Genomic DNA, 11,181 nt, shown 5'->3' on the forward strand with positions numbered 1-11,181 from the left:
CTGGCAACTCGCACTCTACGTGCTAATGCTGCTCCCGGCCCATTGTCGTACTCGACTCTTGCCTCTTCCGTCTTCTGCCGCTCCCGGCTATTGCCGCTCCCGGCTATTGCCGCTCCCGGCTATTGCCGCTCCCAGCTATTGCCGCTCCCGGCTATTGCCGCTTCTGGCTATTGCCGATCCCGGCTCTTGCCTCTCCCGGCTTCTGCCGTTCCTGACTTTTGCCGATCAGTCACATTCACATATATGACATGGAAAACCACAAGCAACACACCACATAGCTCTACGGGTACAAAGAATTCTCTTACATGTGTCGCGAGCTCTCCAAGCACCGATGTCCCGAGCACAGTCCCCTAATCTGAGCCTCGCTGACAACCTAGTCACAACACATCAATGACGTCGATCCATCACACTCTAATCCACCAAATAACTTTGGGTTACAATTCTAATCCCCATAACCTTGAATTCTACCAATCTGGGTGATAAAATCCATCCCGAGCCTTAACAATTAGGTTCCCAAGCAAAAAACCCATAAAATAGCCAACACCTTGAACCAAGGCCGCAGCTCAACCCCTTAAGAGACACGGCATGCCTCAAAATAGAGTCAAATTGCCTCCCTGGATGGAGACACGGGACGCGGCATGCTTAGCCAAGCGCCACGGCGCGCCTCAAGAACATAGGCCTCCCCAGGCCTCACGCCCATACAAGTTGTGGCATGTCCCTCCTAGGGCCGCGGCTCGACCTACAAACCCAGAAAACCAGCCTTTCTTTCAAGTTCTTCCCTGAGCTTAACCCAATATCTCACACCCCAAACTTCACCCAACCTGAGAATTAAACCCAGAATTCATACTCATACAGCCTAAACATTATAACAAATTCATGAACCAATTTTTATACCCATCAAACATTCAAAATCAATCCTAGAAACCAATCCATGCATGTCTAAGTTCTAACACCCAACACCAGCAAAATTTCATCTTGTTCATCAAGTTTAAAACTTACCTTTTAGCTTGATTAAATCCCTGAATTGGTCCTCTAAGTTCCAGCTTTGAATTCCTCCTTTGCTTCCAAGAAAATCAGCATTCTTCCTCCTCTTCTTCTCTTAGCTTTTCTTTTCTTCTAGAGCTTCCTAAGGTGGTTCCAACATATGTCTAGGTAAGGAAAACGTGAAGCACTTTTCCTCTGCCAGTTTTAGTTATCTTAAAGCCAAATCCCTTTTTGCCCCTTAAACCTATCCCTAACCCTTAAGTAATCCCAAGGGCAATTTAGTCATTTCCCAAATCCCGTTAAGTCCCCGAGGGAAAAATAATAAATTTCCCCAGTGTTCCCTCCTAAACATTCTAACCTCAAATATATCTCCAAATATTTATTTCCATAACCCGGTAACCCCATAAAACGTCCAATACCCGAAATACCCCTCGACTCGCCCCTAGTCGGGTATTCGACCCCGTTGTGACTTTCTAGCTAACCAGCTCCCTAGGACTGTCTCCGATCGTGCAACACAAATATATTGCAAATATATCACATTTATGCCCTCAACGAGCTAAAATTACAAACATGCCCCTAATAACCAATCGGGGCCCACATGCATATTTAATTCACCTAAACTTGCATCTCTAATCATATACTCATAAAAATTCACATATTATAATAATAAATCACTTATTGCCCTCTAGGCATGCTAATCAAGGCTCTAAACCTTATTAGCAAATTTGGATCGTTACAGGTCCTATTATTGCAAGAGTTTGATATGGAAATTCGTGACAAAAAGGGGACAGAAATTCTAGTTGTAGATCATTTATCTAGATTGGAAAAAGGAGAAAAGCCTAATGAGAAAGATGTACAAATTGATGAAAACTTCCCGGATGAACAATTATTTTCTATTGAAAGTGACGAAAAGCTAGCGTGGTTCACTGATTATGTCAATTATTTGGTAGCTAAAGTTGTTCCTCTAGACATGTCATGGCAACAACTTAAAAAGTTCTATTTAGAAGTCAAGCGTTATTATTGGGATGAGCCCATTCCCTTTCATCATTATGCTAATCAAATAATTGGAAGATGTGTCCTAGAAGAGGAGATGATTTCCATTCTTACTCATTGTCTTACTCTACATTGTGATGGTCACTTTGGATGAACAAGGACAGCAGCAAAATTTTTGCAATGTGGGTTTTATTGTCCCATGTTATTTAAAGATGCTAGTGCCATTGTCAAGAGTTCTGATCCTTGCCAAAGGTCTGGTAACATATCAAGAAGAGATCAAATGTCGATGACTGGAATTCCGAAAGTTGAGTTGTTCGATGTGTGGGGAATAGACTTTATGGGAACTTTCCTGTCATCTTATAAAAATAAGTACATTCTGCTTTCAGTGGACTATGTTTCTAAATGGGTGCTGCAACAACTCCTACTTGTGATGGTAAAGAGGTACTTAAATTCCTTCATAAAAAGATTTTTTCCAGGTTCGGTACTCCAAGAGCAATTATTAGTGACAGAGGAAGTCATTTCTGCAACAAGTAATTCATTACTTTATGCGCTCATTACAGAGTTCATCATCAAAAGGCTTTGTTCTACCATCCACTTACAAATGGTCAAGCAGAAGTGTCAAATCGGGAGATAAAAAGCATCTTGGAGAAGACTGTAAATACATCAAGAAAGGATTGGTCGAATAGGCTTAATGATTCACTCTGGGCATATCGCACAGCCTTCAAGACTCTGATTGGTATGTCACTGTATTGATTGGTGTTTGGTAAGGCTTGTCATTTACAGGTGGAACTTGAGCACAGAGCTTACTGGGCTGTGAAAAAGTTGAACGTTGATCTCTTTATGGCGGGACATAATAGGCTTATGGAGTTGAACGAGCACGATGAATTTCGAAATGAAGCCTATGAGAATGCAAGGATTTATAAAGAAAAGTCTAAGGCCTTTCATGATAAAAGGATACTTAGCAAGGATTTCCAACTAGGAGACAAGGTGTTATTATTCTATTCTCGATTGAAGCTTTTTTTGGGTAAATTGAAGTCGACATGGTCAGGACCATACACAGTTGTTGTCTCATTGCCTTATGGAGCGGTGAAAATTCATAGAAAGAAGATAGGACACTTTAAGGTGAATGGTCAGAGATTGAAGCACTATTTGGAAGGCCATGTGGAAAAATGCAAGTCTGTGGTTCTCTTGGAACCGTTCTGAATTGGGTGTTCAACGTCTGGCTTAATAACGTGTGTTCAACGCCTGGCTTAATAACGTAAATGACAGTGCTATTTGGGAGGCATCCCAAGTTGTTTTTAGTATTTTAATTCTTTTAATTGGACAAGTATTTTTATTGTTTTTGCTTTGGTGTTAAATTTTTATTTTTGATTTAGTTTTTCTTTAGAATATTGGACCTTTAGACTTTAAATTGTAAATATGAGTCGTGGAATTTGTGAAAACTATAAAACTGTAAACAAAATGAAGTTTTGCTACAGGAACCCATTTGAGTCGCAACGCTTCTATATTTGAGCCACGGAGCAAGCACACACAGAGAGCTCAGGAACTTTTGTAAGTGCCCAGGCGCCGCGGGCCCCTAAAATTTTCACACAGGTCGTGGTCCTACACCTTAAGGGTCGCAGCGCTTAGTCACGAAATTGCTATAAACCGTAAGTTTTCTGTGTTTTTCCCTCACTTCATCATTTTTTTCTCTACACAGTCCAAAATCCCCCCTGCATTACACCATTGTTTCAAGCATACCCATCAAATATTTCCACAATATATTATAATCGTCATATAACCTTGATTCAAACATTTTTCCACCATCACTTTGGCTTAAATACCCTTTCAATCACATTCTTACCATTCAAAACCCTAATTTTGACTTTTGGGAGAGCTTGAGGAATATCTTTCCTCCAATTTTCATTGTGGGTAATTATTTTTCTCTTATTCTCTCAATATTTTGGTGTTTTTGACAATATATTATTGTGATTTGGGTGGTTAAGAGTTGTATTGTCTAGATTGGGTGTTGAGTGTTGGTTTGGAATTCCTCAGCTTTAGCTGCCCTGATAGCATCATTATAATATTTTTTATTAAACAGAGTCTAAAACTCTTCCCAACTCAGGGCATTAATATTCTTGGTCTGGGTAATCACTTCCCACCAAATCTGGGCATCCTCCTGAAACATATAAGTGGCACAGGCCACCCTCTCATTACCAGATACCCTCATGAAATCAAGGATAGTGGTAATCATACTCATCCATTGCTCTACCTTGGCAAGATCTGCACTGCCCTCAAAGAATGGAGGTTGCTGCTTCCTTAACCTTTCATAAAGAGGCTCCCATTTATTTCCAACCTCAGGCAGTTGCTCTGCTGATGGCACCGACACAGGAGGTGCCTCTGATACACTGGACACTGCATGCACTTGCTGCTATTTCAGGAGACGAAGCTCTTCCCCCTGTCTCAACACAGTTGCCTGCAGATCACTAACTATCTGCTGCCAGTTTACAGGAGCTGGCTGTGGAATCTGTGACTGGTCATTTTCCTGACCCTGACTATTATTATTATTCTGGCCTTGATCACTCTGTCCAGCTGAAGTATCTATCTGCCCTGGATTCATTCTTATCATTGATACCTTGCTGAAACAATGATCAATACGGCCAGTCAGGTAGTAATAACTAAACCTCTTTCCGCCTTACGGTCCAAGAACAAGCAGACAATTATCACATTCCACAGTCATACAATTATACAAGCAGATACATGTTTAGAGCATTTAGCACTTCATGTATCACATAATAGTTCACAAACAACAATACTGATAAGTATGTTCCAGCAATCCCGGTACTAATTAGCACACAGTTGCTGAGGATATAATATTTCAGGGCACAAGTTTAACATGGTGCCTCATGCATACAGGTAAAGCATATATACAATATCTAAGCAGTTATACATATAACTACATAAATAGTTACCAAACCATGAGTCGAGCTTGACTTTAGTGATGTGTGTACATGCCCAGCCAGTCTACAGGAACCCTAACCTTGGCAGGCTCTGATACCAAGTTGTAATGCCATGTTACCCCAGAACAGTTACGGTGAACCAGAAATTTGACCCGCTACCCGAGTCCTTTGGTTAAAAACGTTCTCTATGTAACGAACCAAAATTACTAATAAGGCTTAAGGGCCTTGATTAGTGTGCCGGGAGGGCATAATTGGAGGTTAAGATAATTAATGGTAAGAAAGCATGAATATGGGTATTGGATAAGTAATGCGGGCCCTGTTTGGATGGTAAGGGCGTAATTGTAATTTTGGCCCGTTAGGGCATATATGTGAATGTGTGTGATAAATTGTTGAGACCACATTATTATGTGGATAGGTGGATATATATGTATGCATGTGTGTGTGTTTGTAGCTTTCGGCACGAGGCGATCCTAGAGCTTGATAGCGGGAAAAGTCACAATGGGGCTTAATAGTTGACTTTGGATAAGTCGGGGATATTATAGGTATCGGGTGGTTATTTAGACTATCGGGTTATGGAAATAAATATATGGAGATATATTTGAGGTTAGGAAGTTTAAGCGAGAATATTGGGGAATTTTACCGTTTTGCCCTCGGGGATGGTTCCGGCACCCCGAGCCTCGGGCTTGACCTAAATGATAAGGTTAGACTTGCTAAAAAAAAAAGAAAACAGTAGAACCACAAATGAACCGACCTTTCTTTCTCAACTCTCTTCTCTCTCTCAAGGGAAACACAAGGGAAATAAACAGAGAAAATCAAGTGGGATTTTGAGGGGATTGAGCTAAGGATTTCTGGGAATTGAAGAGGGGATTTTGAGGTTTAACTCAAGGGTTATCCAAGTAATTGAATCAGCACTAAGGTAAGTAGTAAATTCCTTTCTTTTGGTTAGAAAATTCTGAGTTCTAGCTGAGTGTTGAGATAATTGTAACTTTAATGTTTAAGGTTGAATTTGAGCTGAAAGCTTGGGAACTAGCTGGGGTTTGGCTTAGAGAAGGTGTTCAACGAAAGAGGTAAACTCTAACTCATGATTTAAAAGTTTAAATTTAGGTTTTGACTGGTTGGTTTTGGGTGTTTGTGTTCTTGGGTCTCAGAAATTTAAGATGGGATTTCTATGAGTTTTAGGCTGAGTTTTCTGTTGAATTATGTTGCTAAAGTTGTTCTGGAAGTGTTGGGAGTGATTGTCTTTGAATTAGGAAGCTTTGGGATGGTTTTGGGTAAGGTTTTAAGCTTAGAAATGGAAGAATTTCTGGGTTCGAAGGGAAGGGCCGCAGCTCTGTTCTAGAGCGCTGCGGCCCTAGGATGAAAAAAGAGCCAAGAAGGCTCGGCCATGGGAGGGCACCGCGGCGCCCAGGCAAGGGCCGCGGCGCGTGTGTGGTTCAGCGTGGGTGTTGGTTCTGTTTTGGGGAAGGGACGCGGCTAGGCTTCAGGGGCCGCAGCCCTTGGTTGCACACATGAATTTTTTAGGGTTTTAGGCACGGGAAAGTGGTCTAGTGTGCTCGGGTTTGGTTTCACCACCGTGCTTGGTGGAATTTGGAATCCCGGAAGGTAGCTTTGTACATGAAAACCTATATGTGAATATTAATGGAATCCATTACCTTGGTTGTGACTAGGTGATAAGCTAGGGCTCGGGAATGGATCGTGCTCGGGGGTCGTCCTTTCTAATTAAAGCATTTGGCATTAAGGTAAGAAAACTGCACCTGTGTATGTGGATAGGATGGGACTAAGTGTTCCCTATATTTGAATGTATTGTTATGTGATTGCGATACACCATGTGAATATGTTGGGACTAAGAGTTCCCTATAATGGTATGAATGTCATAAGGTGGTATTATGCCACGGGGACATGTGGTAACGGCCTAAGGGTGCCGAAATCCACACTTGCGCACATGGCGCGGCTCGGACACTAGTATCCGAGGACAGCTTATTATGCACTGAGCTCGGTTTAAGCGGGCCGGAGTCAATGGGTTAAACATAGGGTGCAGCCTAAGTCGTCGACCCTGAATATTATGTGATAAGAGTGTATTATGTGATTGATTGTATCTTGAATCTGAATGTACGTGTTGAATATCTGTTGTAGATTATTGTCTATGACTTAATGAGTATCTGGAGCTGGATTATTGGTTATTGACCAGTGTGTTGTCTTGAGTGGATTTTATGGCTTGAAGGAACCGAGTAATGCTTTGTGGTTATTGGATTAAGCTCTGTGAACTGTTTAGCTGTTGATACTGTTATGTTACGATATTATGTTTTCTTGCTGGGCTTCGGCTCACGGGTGCTACATGGTGCAGGTAAGGCAGGTTGGCCATGGGTTGGAGAGCTCTGGGGGGAAATTTACATTGTCAGCTGCACGGCCACCACGGTCGAGAATTTGTACAGGAACGGGAACCTAAAACGTATATTTTGCCATTAGAGTGGCTTGGTCATTTATCTGTAATTAAGAGTTTTGTATTTACGTTATTTAAACCCTGATTTGGGATCCCATGTAACAAACACCAGTTTTAAGAAAGTTTAACCGTTTATAAATTAAAATTCTTTTTAACCTAACTTGTTTTGCCATTAGTTACACATTTTGATCCAAATGACTTGATTAGCAAGTCTTGCACTACTTCAAACACACAGTGTAACGGTCTTGGTTATCCAGGGCGTTACACTCTAAGTGTTATTAACAGGCTAAGGTGGAAAATCAATCAAAAGGAAAGGATATATTTTATTAAATACATAAAATTGTTCATGGGCCTAGAAAAACATTTACAAGTTATTTACAACTCAAAATGGTCATTACTGTTTCAAATTTACAAACCATGTCGACCTAAGCGGCAAAAATAGGGTAAACCCCCTAGTTCCTCTTAGAACTCCTTGGCTGTGGTGGTCAAGCGGACGCATATGTACACATAACCACCTAAGCTCTCCACTCAAGGCTGGGTGAGCTTTTCTTTCCCTTTACCTGCACCACATAGCACCCATGAGCCAAGGCCCAGCAATAAAACATAATATAGCATGATATAATATCAACGATGATCGTAATAATCATTCAGGACTTTCAGTCCAAAATAGAGAAGTGACAATTGGAAAAGTCACCAAGGTGGGTACAGCTCCCTTTAGCCATGTGACGATAGGGTCACCGGGGCTTAACATATAAGTGAACCTTTCACTAGCTTAAACAGGTTAGGTGCATGATGACTAGTCACCAACATAACCTACCTCATGACCATAAAGTCATAAGCATGGAACTCTGTTCCCTAGCCATATGACAAGCAGTCACCTAGGCCTTAGGCCCTGGCTCTAACTAACTAGTACTAGACTAGCCAAGCGCTTATAAGTTTCGTCGACCTTTGGGTCGGTCCAGCATTAATGCCTTAGAGTCATTCAACGCTGATATCGATTAGATCTAATCTTCATTCGGCCCTGCGTTCAGGACGCTTATGTCGTTTCTGACTCTTAGGTTAGTGATACACGATCAGTGCCGTCCCTGACTAATCAGTGCCATACACAAGTAAAAAACAATTGCTAGCATTTAATATGCAATCAATGTCCACATTTATCAATCAACATGCCTCAACAACAATCATGCATGTCATATACACAGGGTGCAGTTTTCTTACCTCCGGTTCAAGCGAGAAATATAATAAGAACGACTCCGGTTTGATTTCTTTAGCGGTTACCTAATCACAACCAATTATAACCTCCATTAATCAAATTCAACAATGAAAGGGTCTTAACCTAAACCCCACTCTCGGGACCTCGAAACATGCCCACACGGTGAGTAGATTCGATCACGGGCCTTAAAGATTGAAACCTCGAGCCAAAAACCCTTAAAAACACTCAAAACGGGATTCAGGAGGAATAGAGTAGTGCTACAGCGCTGCTCCCTAGCGCCCCAGCGCTATACACAGAACCCCAAAACCGCCCAAAAGCATTCTGTGTAGCGCTATAGCGCCCTATGATGGGCGCTGTAGCGCTACCCCCAGACTGGTTTTCCCCTGAAACCTCCTTCTTTGACTCCTTCAATTATAACCTAATTCCAATGCTTCCAAATCCCATTTTTGGTGCCAAATGAACCCAAAAACCATCCTCACATACCCCAAGCATCACAACCACAAGAACCCTAGCCAAAACTCCCAACAAAACCAATCATTCAACCTAGAAATCCCAACTGAAAACCAAAACTAAAATAGGGCAAAGCATGGATTTTAATGGCTAGAAACTTACCTCAAGCTCAGATTATGATGCTCTTCAATGGTGGAACACACTCCCAAACTCCCAAGACTTACTTCTGAAGCTTGAATCCTCAAGAATGGCTCAAAAATCACAAAGAAAACTGAAGGAGAAAAGGTACGGGAAAGCTCTTGAACTATACTCTGTTTTCTCTTCTTTTCAACAGCCATAAATGGCTTATATCTATATAGGGGTGAAAAGACCAAAATACCCCTAGTTCTAATAAGGGTTTCTAAAGGCTCCCAAGGGCAAAATTGACATTTCCCACTTATCTTGTTAATCTTAATTAACGCTCTCCAATTCTTGTTATTCTCATTAATCTCAAACATCAATAATTCATATCCTATTACCCTTTAATTCCCGGCAACGCTCTAATCATTAAAATCACCCCGAGACTCATCCCGAGCCCCGAACTTAAACCTGTTATGACTAGACCGCCAATTAATATTCCAAGATCGTCTCATGCCGAAAAGCTCGAAAAAACCCACATTATATTGTGGTCTCAACAATATATCACCGACATGCATACAAATATACAATTATACCCTCAACGGGCCACATTACCAAAACACCCCTGTTATCAAATGTGGACCCACATGCATGCATTTAACATCATATTATAATATAATTCACATATACATGCATATTATCAACTAATGGCATAATTAAACAGTTATGGCCCTCCCGACCTACTAATCTAGCCATTAAACCGCATTAGGGATTTTGGGGCATTACAAGTATCATCAGAAAAGAAAGAGAATTGAAAAAAAAAACTAAAAAAAAAAAATTGGGAAAGTTTAGGAATGTTTTTAGGGCTTACGAGTCAATACAAGATTGGTATGTTTGGTTGTGTGCTTATGGTATACTTTAGCCTAAATACCATTTTTATCTACCTTTACATTAGCCATTCAATTATAAGCCTAAAAGTCCTATTGAGTTTTTGAGCATGTATTATCATATTATGGGAGATTGATGAATTATGCAAGCAAATGAAATACTCGATTTTGATGGAATGATTTGGAAGATTTAACATGCATATGGTATTGTGATTGTGTGCTATTTATTGGTTGAGGCTGATTTGCATAGCGAAGATTGAAGTTGAATATTGAATTGATTTTACTGAAATTCTGGATGAAAAGTAGTTGGAAATTCTAAGCTTGTATTGCATGGTTTTCATGAGGTGGAGGCTTGTTAGGTAAACTTGATTCATGTGTTGTGATTAGTTTATTTTAGAAAGTGTCAATAGGTTTTACTCGAGGACGAGTCAAAGTTAAGTTTGGGGGAGTTTGATAGAGTAGTTTTAATAGTATTTTAAAGGGTTATTTTATTTAATTTTTTAGGTATATTTAGTAATTTTTGTGCAGTGTAACATTTTGTTGCCTGTGTTTGATAATATTTCAAATTTATGGGACATAATTGATAAATGACCGCATTTGGCTTCAAAAAGATGGAATTTGTTGAAAAAAAGACATTTGAGCTGTGGTGCTTGGTATTAGAGTCGCGGCGCTACGATTAGACAGAGAGGTCAATCTATTGAGAAGTTCAGGGCCGTGGCACTGCCTTTGAGAGTTGCGGTGCTATTGGCTGGCGAATTTGAGTCGCAGCGCAGGTCTATTATAGTCACGGAGCTTGAGCAAGTCAGAGACTAGAGAATTCCAGATTTTGGACACAGGTCGCGGCACCTCATTATAGAGTTGCGGTGCCTGAGTGGCTTATTTCGCAGATTAGGGCATTTTATGCAGGGTCAAAAGCCAGATTTCACATTCAAAAACACAGATTACTATTTAATTATCATTATGACGATTTTTGAAGAAAAAAATATAAAAAAACCCTAAGGAGACTGTTTGTTTATTGTTTTTTAGATTTCTTCTTCATCTTAATTCTTTAGATTATTTTCTATGAACAATTATCTTAATGTTATTGTCATTACATCTGATATGAACTAAATCTTATATCTAGGGGTTAATGTAGTCGCTTGAATTTCAATTTAATTT

General features: G+C 40.5%; 1 protein-coding gene across 1 annotated transcript; it reads left to right on the forward strand.

Moving 5' to 3' along the window:
• Nucleotides 1–1,747: 1,747 nt before the first annotated feature.
• On the forward strand, nucleotides 1,748–3,180 carry LOC133814898 (uncharacterized). Its single transcript, XM_062247802.1, has 4 exons — nucleotides 1,748–2,096; nucleotides 2,190–2,418; nucleotides 2,538–2,631; nucleotides 2,761–3,180. The coding sequence occupies exons 1-4, from the start codon at nucleotides 1,748–1,750 to the stop codon at nucleotides 3,178–3,180; spliced, it is 1,092 nt and encodes a 363-aa protein (XP_062103786.1).
• Nucleotides 3,181–11,181: the final 8,001 nt, after the last annotated feature.

This window comes from Humulus lupulus, chromosome 2 (assembly GCF_963169125.1).
Source record: "Humulus lupulus chromosome 2, drHumLupu1.1, whole genome shotgun sequence".
NCBI classification, from domain to species: Eukaryota; Viridiplantae; Streptophyta; class Magnoliopsida; order Rosales; family Cannabaceae; genus Humulus; species Humulus lupulus.

Coding starts and splice junctions, on each gene's coding strand:
- LOC133814898 (XM_062247802.1), top strand. CDS start 1,748: ATGGAAATTCGTGACAAAAAGGGGACAGAAATTCTAGTTGTAGATCAT. Junction 2,097..2,189: donor GATTTCCATTCTTACTCATT/GTCTTACTCTAC, acceptor TGTTATTTAAAG/ATGCTAGTGCCATTGTCAAG. Junction 2,419..2,537: donor CTACTTGTGATGGTAAAGAG/GTACTTAAATTC, acceptor CGCTCATTACAG/AGTTCATCATCAAAAGGCTT.